The sequence below is a fragment of the Arachis ipaensis genome, chromosome B01, assembly GCF_000816755.2.
Source record: "Arachis ipaensis cultivar K30076 chromosome B01, Araip1.1, whole genome shotgun sequence".
Taxonomy (NCBI): Eukaryota; Viridiplantae; Streptophyta; class Magnoliopsida; order Fabales; family Fabaceae; genus Arachis; species Arachis ipaensis.
The window spans coordinates 125,568,420-125,580,688 of NC_029785.2; the positions used below are offsets into that span (position 1 = coordinate 125,568,420).

Below are 12,269 nucleotides of genomic sequence, written 5' to 3' on the forward strand. Positions count from 1 at the left end.
TTATTGCTGTGGTGGCACAGATTTATAGAAAGAAAATGAATGCAAAGAATAAGGTGCCACCAGGGCCATGGAAGTTGTCTTTAATAGGGAACCTTCATCAACTAGCACTAGCAGGAAAGAGGGTTAAGATATTAGCATAAATGAGAAAGATATGCACTTTGGAGCTTCTAAGCTATAAGGGAATGCAGGGAAGCATGCAACATGTATGACTTTAACTGGGAGCTCCCTAATGGAATCAACAAACACTTCTCAAATAAACTATGTTTGCTACATCAAACATAAAAAAATCAAGGACTATCTTTACAAAACAGGCTTTATCTGAGTATTTTGTTTACATATTAGGAACTTGACTTTAGGACGGATTAAAAAAATGATTTTATTGATGTCATCAAACCATTAGTTAATCTAATGTCCAAAATCTTGTACGTTTCAGTTTCAGCCGGCTAGGTTTTGTCAGCATTATATTCGCACAAGGTCGACAAAGTCGAAAACAGAAGCCAGACATATTTCTTTTTGTGTTTAACGTTAGACAACGCTTAAACAAGCAAGGAAAGAAAGAAACAAATAACATAAGCATTTGTTTTGCATGTTTGAGTTGGTAAAGGAATCTATCATTGACTCAGACAACCAATTACTCATCTTAAAGTTTTATTGACTCAGACAAATAAAATACAGCAAGAAATAAACATGAATAGGATGTAAAAATACATTAAGCGAAAGCATCCTTCAAAGAGAGAATTAGATCTGCCAATGGAAGTTGATTCATCCTTGGTGTTCATCATAACAAGTTTCCTCATCTCGGCACTATTGCTATGGCTTGCAAAGAAGGGCAAGAGTGTCCATAAAGTGCCACCTGGGCCATGGAAACTACCTCTCATAGGGAACCTGCATCAACTTGCAGGCTCACTTCCACACCATGCTCTCAGAAAACTAGCAAACAAACACGGTCCACTCATGCACCTTCAACTGGGTCAGAATTCTGTAGTGATTGTTTCATCCCCCAACATGGCCAGAGAAATCATGAAGACGCATGATCTTGCTTTTGCAGACAGGCCTGAGTTCCTTCCTTCCAAGATCATGGCATACGGATCAATAGACATTGCGTTCGCTCCCTATGGCCAATACTGGAGACAGATGAGGAAGATATGTACACTTGAGGTTCTAAGTTCAAAGAAGGTTCAGTCTTTCTCCTTTATCCGAGAAGAGGAGGTAGCTAACACAGTAGAAACAATTCGCACAGCTGCTGGTGCAACCATCAATCTCAGTAAAATGATTAACAATCTGATAAGCACTGTGGTTTCTAGAGCTGTGTTTGGCAACATATCAGAAGACCATGAACAGTTTGTGTCCTTTGTGAAGGAATCAATAGCGTTATCCGATGGATTTGACCTTGCAGATTTGTTTCCTTCCTTGAAGCCTCTGCATTTCATCACTGGTTTTGAAGCCAAACTGAAGAAGATGCATGTAAAGGTCGACAAGATCTTGGACAAGATCATAAAGGAGAATGAAGCAAGGAAATTGGAAGGTACAAACCAACAAGAACAAGAAGAAAAGAATGAGAATCTCGTTGAGGTTCTTTTAAGAGTCTTACATAGTGGCACCCTTGACACCCAAATTACGCTCAACAATGTCAAAGCAGTCATTTGGGTTAGTATGTCTACATTTCTAGCTCCATTTACATACAATTTCTTATGATAACTAATCCCTTGAAACTATGATGTAGGACATATTTGCTGCTGGAACAGACACTTCAGGAGTAGTTATAGAGTGGGTTATGTCGGAATTGATGAGAAATCCCAGAGCTATGAAGAAGGTACAGGCTGAGATTCGACAAGCTTTGAAAGAAAAGCAAACAATCCGGGAGGCAGATCTAACAGAGCTTCGCTACTTGAAGGCTGTGATCAGCGAAACAATGAGGTTACACCCTCCTCTTCCTCTGTTGCTTCCAAGACAATCCAGAGAAGAGCGCTTCATCCATGGATACCATCTACCTATCAATACTAAAGTCATGGTAAATGCCTATGTGCTCGGAAGAGATCCCGATTACTGGTGTGATGCAGAAACCTTCCTACCAGAAAGGTTTCAGGACACTCCAATGGATTTCAAAGGGACAAACTTTGAGTACATCCCTTTTGGAGCAGGAAGGAGAGCTTGTCCCGGACTTACCTTTGGTTTAGCCAACGTGGAGTTTGCTCTAGCTATGCTACTCTACCACTTCAACTGGGAACTCCCTAAAGGAATTAAGCCAGAGGATTTGGATATGAATGAAGCACAAGGAGCTGTGGTTGGAAGGAAAAACAACCTTTACTTGATTCCCCAACCTTACCATTCTTAGCTTCACGAATCATGATAGTGCCTAATAAATAATATCATGTGTATTCTTACATTTGCTATGTATTGCCAAAGTTAATTTATCAATTTAGACGTAAGCTTTTAAAAGATAATAGCAATTGTAATAAAAGCTAATGCTGGCATTGACTATTGAGAACAAGGAACAATTACACTGGCAGAAATCAGATTGGCATCATAATTCAAGCATTACTACATATTCAAAGTGAACATTGTAATGAATTTGAAAACTATTAGAATAGCCAAGAAAGAGTGGGGGAGAATGGGGTAGGCAGGTTGTTAAATTTTTTAAGAAACTGTTAGGTACCAGATAAATGACACAGCAAAATATAGAGATGAAAAATTAAAAATTTGTATAAAATATGGAAACAATTGAATAACTTTCTTTGAGAATTACAACTTCTCTCTATCACAAGGAGACTACAAAACACTCTCTCTTGACAAAAGGAGAACACACTTCTCTCTATATCCCTTAAAGCTAATTTTGATAAATTTTCAAAATTCATGTTGCTCATGTATTCCATAGGCCGTATAAGGATCTACACCATTCAAACTTTTCTGTGTTGATTGGTTTTGTCATGGCATCTGTTAGGTTATCTTTAGTGTGAATCTTCTGCATATCAACACTTCCTTCTTCTACTACTTCCCGAACAAAGTGATATTGTACTCCAATGTGTTTTGTTCTTGAATGAAAGGCAGGATTCCTTGCAATGTGCAAGGCAATCTGACTATCACAATACATAGAAATCTTCTGTTGTTTGTGCCTGAGTTCTTCTATCAACCTTTGGATCAAAATAGCTTCCTTGCATGCTTGTTTCTTCAAATAATTCTTTTGCGATAGCCAAATCTTCCTATCCTTTTTGTCTCGGTGAATTTGCATCCCTAAAATCTTGTTTGCTGGTCCCAAGTCTTTCATATCAAACTCCCTAGCCAACTGTGCCTTCAATTCTTGGATTTGATCTTTGTTGGGACCTACCACCAACATGTCATCCACATACAACAGCAGAATGATGAAATCATTATCACCAGACCTCTTGTAATAAGTACAATGATCTGAACTAAGTCTGTTGTATCCAAGGCTAATAATGAAAGAATCAAATCTCTTATACCAACACCTTGGCGCCTGCTTTAGACTGTACAGAGATTTAGTTAACCTGCAAACCAAGTTTTCTTTTCCTTTTTCTTCAAAACCTTCTGGTTGGAGCATATATATCTCTTCTTCAAGTTTTCCATGAAGAAAAGCAGTCTTTACATCTAATTGCTCTAGATGTAAATCAAATGCAGCACACATAGCCAAAACTACTCTAATAGTAGTTAGTCTCACCACTGGAGAAAATATTTCATTGAAGTCAATACCTTCTTTCTGAGCATATCCCTTGACAACCAATCTTGCACGATATCGTTCCACCTGATCATTACTATCTCGTTTGATCTTGTAAACCCATTTGTTACCAATGGCTTTCCGACCTGCTGGAAGTTCAACAAGTTTCCAGGTATGGTTTCTATGTAATGCCTCAATTTCTTCTTGCATTTCTGTCATCCACATAGAAGCGTCTGGAATGCGCATAGCCTCCATAAAAGTTGTTGGCTCTCAATCTTCTGTCAAAAGACAATATGCATCATGGTTTGTTAAAACATAATTTGAGTGCCATGATGGGGTTCTTCTTTGTCGAGTGGATCGACGAACTTCTATGTCATTGGCATCTGCTTCTTGTTCTTCGTGCTGTGGTTCTACTTCAGAAAGATCATCTTCTCTGCATTTTTCATCTATTTGAACAGTGGTTATCTCTTTAACAGTACTGTCATTTTCTTGTTCCTTTTTCAATTCATCTTCTGCAAATATTACATCTCTACTGACAACTACCTTGCGGGCAGTGGGATCCCACAGGCGATACCCCTTAACTCCGTCAGTATAACCCAAGAATATACATTTTTTAGACTTTGGATCTAGCTTTGTTCTTTCCTGGGAATTGTACATCACGTACACAAGACAACCAAATATATATAAAGAAGAATAATTAGGTGGCTTACCTTGCCACATCTCCATTGGTGTCTTTAACCCAATTGCAGTTGATGGTGACCTATTTATCACATAACAGGCGGTTTTAACAGCTTCTGCCCAAAAAGACTTGGCTAAACCTGCAGTTTGCAACATAGCTCGTGCTCTTTCTAGGAGAGTCATATTCATTCGCTCTGCTACACCATTTTGCTGAGGCGTATATGCAACTGTGAATTGTCGTTGAATACCTGCTTGCTTGCAAAATGTTAGAAAATCACTATCAACATATTCTCCTCCATTATCTGCCTCTTGCAAAGTATCTCCCACAAGCATGTATAGATTTGCTGCCATCTTTTCTTCTTTTATTACTACAAGAGCTCCTTTAACAACTTTTAAGATCCCACCTTCAATATGGGTCTTACAACCAAGTTCATCCAATTGCCCAATCGACAACAAATTCTTCTTCAAGCCTTTCACGTGTCTTACCCCTTGAAGTGAATGAATAGAACCATCAAACATTTTTATTTTGACAGTACCCATTCCAACAATTTCTAAGGCATGATCGTTTCCCATAAACACAAATCCTTCCAAGACAGGTTCATATGTACAAAACTAATCACGATGAGGAGTCATGTGCCATGTTGCTCCTAAATCAACAATCCAAACATCAGTGAGCTGTTTACTGCCTTTAGAACCAATTGTTGCTTCGCCATACAGGATTTCTCCATCATCAGAGGTACTTGCAACACATCCTTGAGAACTTGATCCTTCTGGAACCTTCTCTATACTCTTCTTATTCCAACAATCTTTCTTGAAGTGCCCTTTCTTACCACAATTGTAGCATTTGACCTGCTTCTTACTTTGTGACTTTGGTCTACTTTGACTCCCACTGAAACCACGCTCCATTGATCTCCCTCTTGTCATCAACAAAGCCTCTGCTTGTTTTGAGCTTTCTAATCTATCTTCCTTATTCTTGCGTCTAGATTCTTCTTCAAGAACTGCAGCAGCCATGTCATCAAAAGAAAGATAATTAGTCAAAACATTATTAGTTAAGTTAATGATAAGCTGATCATATGAATCTGGTAGACTTTGAAGTAAGAGCTCTGCACGTTCGTTTTCCGCTATGGTATATTCCAACGATGAGAGTTGGGAAAATAGTGTATTTAGATTGTTGATGTGATCCGTTGCCGATGTGGATTCATTCATTCGAAGAGTATAAAGTCTTCTCTTCAAGAATATCTTGTTGTGAAGTGACTTGACTTCATATAATTTGGTGAGAGCATCCTAAATTTCCTTTGCTGTCTTTTTCTCTGCTACACTAGATAAAATTGAATCAGCTAGTGCCAAGTGTAAGTTTGCAACAGCATTGTTGTCCATCTCCTTCCATTTTTCATCTGTAATTCCAGTGGGTCTACCTTCAATTGCTGTCACGCAATTGTCTTTTCTCATAATGGCTTTTATCTTCAATTTCCATATAGAAAAATTACTCCTACTGAATTTCAGAATTTCATACTTTGCTGCTATTTTTTTTAGACAGTAACTCGCAGCGAAAAAAAAATATATTAATCAGCAACCTTTGGCTCTGATACCACTGTTAGGTACCAGACAAATGACACAACAAAATATAGAGATGAAAAATTAGAAATTTGTATAAAATATGGAAACAATTGAATAACTTTCTTTGAGAATTACAACTTCTCTCTATCACAAGGAGACTACAAAACACTCTCTCTTGACAAAAGGAGAACACACTTCTCTCTCTATATATATAGGAGAAAACTATTCAAAGAAATATTATGTTATTCTATCTGGATGACTTGATTGAAATGAATTAAAGAAAAACTCAATTTATAGGTGAGTCTCTTCAATATGAACCATCCATCAATTAGAGGTATATAATTCTTCTCTTTTTCAACTACTAAAATTCTAAGGTTATAAACTAAGATTGTTTATTACCTCTCATTTTATTTAGTTATTATTTATTTATATATTTTCTAAAATTAGCTTTACTAATTTTCACAGAAACCATGGTAGTTCATAAGCCTACCAACCTGCATTCTTGTTTTTGTTACCGCCATACAAACGGAGAGGCTAAAAGCCGAAATACAAGAGAGGATCACCATGCTGAGGCTAACCGCTAACCACAACAACAGAAGCTATCCCTTCTCCCACTTGGTTGCAGAATTTCTCATACATGTTGCAAACCTTTATCCACTGAAATTCAGATTGCCCTGCCTTTGCAAACACCGCTGATTGCAGCGATGCTTCTACTTCCGCCCCAGTCACATATGCCATTACCTGTATATGTAGACCAAGTTCAACATACCTTTCTGATAAATGTTATATTTGAGAGTTCATTCAACTCAAGATGAATATAAAGCTTTCCTTGGATAAAATACTTCATAAATCCTAACCCATTGTCTTACTAATGCTTGTCTGAACCCAGCAAGACAAAGGAAATTAAATGCTCTCATTGATCAAACAACACACATTTTTTTTTTCGGATGGAAGTGGACCGGACTACTCAACGGAGACGCAAAACTTGACTCGTTTTAGATTTGGCTCAACTCGATTCATTTTATTAAACAAGTCAGACTTGAACCTGATGTAAAGTTTAGCCTGTTAATTAAAAATTAAAAAGATCATGTTATAAGTTTTTTAAAAAAAAAACTACAAAAATTTGTTGGATTGGCTTGGCTCGTTGAATACACTACACGGTAATTTAATGCTACTAATTAAATTTACTCTTTTAACCCCATTAATTCACATTGTTTACACATTGTTCAAAAATCTTGTTAGTTACCTATACTTTTTCATATTTTAAAAAGGGGAGTGTTAGGTAAACAATGACTTTCTTGAACAACATGAACAACCACCAATCAAATAAAAACACACTACACCTCTAAATTACTCACTTAAATCTTAATATTAAAATAATCATTCGTACACCTAGTAAAATGAACATCTGATTTACATTGTTTAGTATTTTCATTGTTTACCTATACTTTTCCTTTTAAAAAATATAAATTATTTTTAATTTGGACTTTTAACTATTTATTTATATTAAATATAAAACAAAACAAAAAAAATTAATGGCAAAAATTAATTAAGATTGTAATTTTTTTAAAGAAAAAATTTATATATTATAAGTACGGTTATGATATGTGATTAATGATTAATACATAACAAACTATGAATTATAAATTTTAGAATACATTTAATATTAATTTAAAATTTTTAAATTTATTGTTAGGAGTTATAATTCACGAAACAGACTTTTCAAATAAACTGGTGGACTGATTGAACTTTAAATAAACTGACCTAAAACTTGAAAAAAATACCTAAAAAAAATAATGTCTAAACGGAATCAATTTATTTACAACATAAACGAGACAACGATATAATTATAAATGTATTTCATCTATATCGTCAACAAAATATATTTTAAAAAAATTATAATTTTTTCGTGTGCAAACTATAAATTTTTTTTTCTCGTATTTACGTTTATAAATTATAATTATCCCGTTTTTATTACTAACAAAATAAGTAACAAAAAGAGAAAGTAGCAATTTTTTCAGAACATCTCTATATTTCCTAAATGTTATATTTATTTAAATAAAAAACCCACCATTAAATACAGTCAACAAAAAAGCAAAATATTAAATATGGTCAACTCAACAAGCTACCTGCCTCGTGCATGTCGAAGTCAATCTCCAAACCCCAAAGGCACCTTAGGCAGCACACAAAACAAGGCAAATAAAATGCACTATAAACAAAGATGAATCGGTTGCATGCACAAGTACATTCATAAGTGAAAGCATCCTTCAAACACAGAATTAGATCTGCCAATATGGAAGTTAGTTCATCCATGGCGTTTATCATAATAAGCTTCCTTCTCTCTTTGCTATTGCTATGGCACGCAAAGAAGGGTAAGAGTGTCCATAAAGTACCACCTGGGCCATGGAAACTACCTCTCATAGGGAACCTTCATCAACTTGCAGGCTCATCACTTCCACACCATGCCCTCAGAAAACTAGCAAACAAACACGGTCCATTCATGCACCTTCAACTGGGTCAGATTTCAGCTGTGATTGTCTCATCCCCCAACATGGCCAGAGAAATCATGAAGACTCATGATCTTGCTTTTGCAGACAGGCCTGAGTTCCTTCCTTCAAAGATCTTAGTCTATGGATCAGCTGATATTACATTCTCTCCCTATGGTGAATACTGGAGACAGATGAGGAAGATATGCACACTTGAGCTTCTAAGTTCTAAGAAGGTTCAGTCTTTCTCCTTTATCCGAGAAGAGGAGGTAGCTAACATGGTAGAAACAATTCGCAAATCCACTGATGCAACTATCAATCTCAGTAAAATGATTAACAATCACATGAGCACTGTGGTTTCTAGAGCTATGTTTGGCAATATATCTGAAGACCATGAACAGTTTGTGTCCTTTGTGAAAGAGGCAATAGCAGTAGCCGATGGATTTGACATTGCAGATTTGTTTCCATCCTTGAAACCTCTGCATTTCATCACTGGTTTTGAAGCCAAACTGAAGAAGATGCATGTCAAAATCGACAAGATCTTAGAGAAAATCATAAAGGAGAATGAATCAAGGAAGTTGGAAGATAGACACCAAGAGCAAGAAGAAAAGAACGAGAATCTTGTTGAAGTTCTTTTAAGAGTCCTTCATAATGGCACCCTTAGCACCCTTACAAAGAACAATGTCAAAGCAGTCATTTGGGTTAGTATGTCTACATTTCTAGCTCCATTTACATACAATTTCTTACGATAACTGAAGCCTTTGAAACTTTGATGTAGGACATATTTGCTGGTGGAACAGACACTTCAGGAGTAGTCATAGAGTGGGTTATGTCGGAATTGATGAGAAGCCCAAGAGCTATGAAGAGGGCACAGGCTGAGATTCGACAAGCCTTGAAAGAAAAGCAAACAATCCGGGAGGAAGATGTAACAAAGCTTCCCTACTTGAAGGCTGTGATCAGCGAAACAATGAGGTTACACCCACCTGTTCCTCTGTTGCTTCCAAGACAATCCAGAGAAGAGTGCACCATTCATGGATACCATATACCGATCAAGACTAAAGTGATGGTAAATGCGTACGCGCTCGGAAGAGATCCGGATTATTGGTACGATGCAGAAACCTTCCTGCCAGAAAGATTTCAGGAAACTCCTATGGATTTCAAAGGGACAAACTTTGAGTACATCCCTTTTGGAGCTGGAAGGAGAATTTGTCCAGGACTTAACTTTGGTTTAGCTAATGTGGAGTTTGCTCTAGCTATGCTACTCTACCACTTCAACTGGGAGCTTCCTAATGGAATTAAGCCAGAGGATTTGGATATGAATGAGGCACAAGGAGCTGTGGTTGGAAGGAAAAATCACCTTTACTTGATTCCCACACCTTACCATTATTAGATTCATCATAGTGCCAAATAAATAATATCATGAGTGTTCTTCATTTGCTATGCTATGTATTGCCGGTATAAAATAAATCTAACATCATCAATTTAGCGTTTGATTATAGAGAATAAGGAACAATTACATTGGAAGAAATATCAGATTGGCATCATAACTCAAGCATTGCTACATACTTAAAATGAGCATTGTAATGAATTTGAAAAAAAAAAGTGGGGAAAAGAGTAGGGTAGTTCCTAAGCCTACCAACCTGCATTCTTGTTTTTGTTACCGCCATACAAACGGAAGAGGCTAAAAGTCGAAATACAACAGAGGATCATCATGCTAAGGCTAACCACAACAGCACAAGCTAAGTGTGTTGAAATAAAATATTAAAATGTTAAACAATCTACAATATTAGGTACGCGAGTTGAACATTTTATATATGTTGAAAAATGAAAAAAAAAAAGGCACAGATAATGCACAATAAAAATTATTATACAATATTTGAACATGTAATTTTTTTGGAGAAAATTATTGTTACATTTGAAAAATACATATTAATATATTTGGAACGAACTTGGACCTTGCTTGAAGAGAAACAATTAATAATTAAACTACTGACAAATAAATTATCTCCTAGAAAAAATAGAAAGTACCAGTAATTTTCAACTAGTTTGGGTTGTAAGTTTATCTATGGAATTATTTTTTATTATCATTTCTATTATTCATGGTGAGTTCTATGATGTAGAAGGAAGATTCCTTCTATACCTATATATTTGTGTTATCAAAAAGATTGTGAAACAAGTGTATAGAGAGAGTATGATTAAAGACAAACTCTGTACATGATAACTGACATGCTTCATGTTAACATCAATTTTACGTGATGATGGTATACTGGTATATAGAGTAAGTTGGTTAATTGTATTTATTATAATTAATTATTAAAAATGATATTGTGCTTGATTATAGTTGTATTTTTTGTTTAAACTATTTAAAAAAAGTAAAAATAAATTTTGATTATGGACTAACCTATTGATCACAATATATTTTTGTTCTATGGAATTTTGAGCGTGTGTTTTTGTGAATTGTTAAATTTACAAAAGGACTATATGTACTCATCAAAGTAACTCCATTAAACTCACATAAAATTCAGACTCTCTTTTTTTCATGAATTAATTTTTTTTATTCACACAAGAAAAATTAAACTTAACTCCCAAACATTTATTAATAACTACTTATCTCAATACACAATAGTAAAACAATTTTGTTAACACATTTATCGTATTTTTTTTAAGTTTTGGATTATAAAATTAAAGTATCAATTATATATATAAAATATATATTAAAATATAAAATATATATTAAAAATAAGTAAAATAATATATATTTATACAAAAATATATAATAATTGATTATATATATATAAAGTTTTTTTTTTGAAAAAATACAATATCAAATTTTTGAAATGTTAGACAATGAGTACAATAATTTTTAAGAAAATTTTTTGGCTTTTTAGGGAAAAAAAATATTCTTCTTAAATTAACATTAGATCTAAATATATATTAATGTACTCATTGTCTAATTTAATGTTATTGTTAATCTAGATCTAATGTTAATTTAAGAAGAATATTTTTTTCCCCTAAAACGCCAAAAAATTTCCTTAAAAGTTATTGTACTCATTGTCTAACATTTCAAAAATTTGATATTATATTTTTTCAAAAAAAAATTATATATATATATATATAATCAATTATTATATATTTTTGTATAAATATATATTATTTTATTTATTTTTAATATATATTTTATATTTTAATATATATTTTATACATATAATTGATACTTTAATTTTATAATCCAAAACTTAAAAAAAAATACGATGAATGTTTTAACAAAATTGTTTTACTATTGTGTGTTGAGCAGTGAGTATTGAGATTTGAGAGTGAAGATTAGATTACATTAGATTAGTTTTGTTGGGTGCATGACATGACACAATAATGAAGTAACAGGAAATGATAGTTAAAAAGGTTTGAGAATTGTCTAATATATTATCTGTATTTGATAGTTTAAGCGGTTTGAGTTTCTATTATATACATGTATTCTGTCACAATTATCATGCGCAGTCTAAATGATACCACATTGATGCAATCAAACATCTAAAAATAAATGGTTTATGATAAAAATTTCTCCTTCATAAACCATGGGAGCTTGCCATGGTTTATGCTTAGCTTTCTCTCTTCGTAAACCGGTGGAGCTTGCCACGGTTTACACACAAACCACAAACACCATAAAAATCAGAAACAGTGGTAGCTTCCCACGGTTTACATAGAAGTGTGAAAATGCACATGTACGTAAAGAATTTTTGTTTTGTGTATTTGAGTAAAGCTTTCACCCAATTTATTTATTTAGGTAAATTACCCTTAATTATTTATATATAAATAAATTAAATTATGTATATACATTAACATATATAAATAAATTAATATCTTTTTCAAAGTAGATAGTA

General features: G+C 34.1%; 2 protein-coding genes across 2 annotated transcripts in view; both read left to right on the forward strand.

The window, feature by feature from the left end:
* On the forward strand, nucleotides 570-2,544 carry LOC107636734 (cytochrome P450 71D8-like). The gene is made up of 2 exons (XM_016340231.2): nucleotides 570-1,647; nucleotides 1,724-2,544. The coding sequence occupies exons 1-2, from the start codon at nucleotides 751-753 to the stop codon at nucleotides 2,333-2,335; spliced, it is 1,509 nt and encodes a 502-aa protein (XP_016195717.1). The 5' UTR covers nucleotides 570-750; the 3' UTR covers nucleotides 2,336-2,544.
* Nucleotides 8,034-12,269, forward strand: part of LOC107636743 (cytochrome P450 71D8-like) — a 20,053-nt gene continuing 15,817 nt past the window's right edge. The window contains exons 1-2 of the mRNA XM_016340238.2: nucleotides 8,034-9,092; nucleotides 9,170-9,825. Coding sequence (XP_016195724.1) covers nucleotides 8,199-9,092; nucleotides 9,170-9,781 — 1,506 coding nt within the window. The 5' untranslated portion in view covers nucleotides 8,034-8,198 and the 3' untranslated portion in view covers nucleotides 9,782-9,825. The remainder of the gene's footprint in view (nucleotides 9,093-9,169; nucleotides 9,826-12,269) is intronic.

What these genes read in the sequence shown, in the direction of transcription:
- LOC107636734 (XM_016340231.2), top strand. Translation starts at nt 751, where the DNA reads ATGGAAGTTGATTCATCCTTGGTGTTCATCATAACAAGTTTCCTCATC. An exon ending in ATGTCAAAGCAGTCATTTGG is followed by an intron (nt 1,648 to 1,723) that starts GTTAGTATGTCT and finishes ACTATGATGTAG; the next exon opens with GACATATTTGCTGCTGGAAC.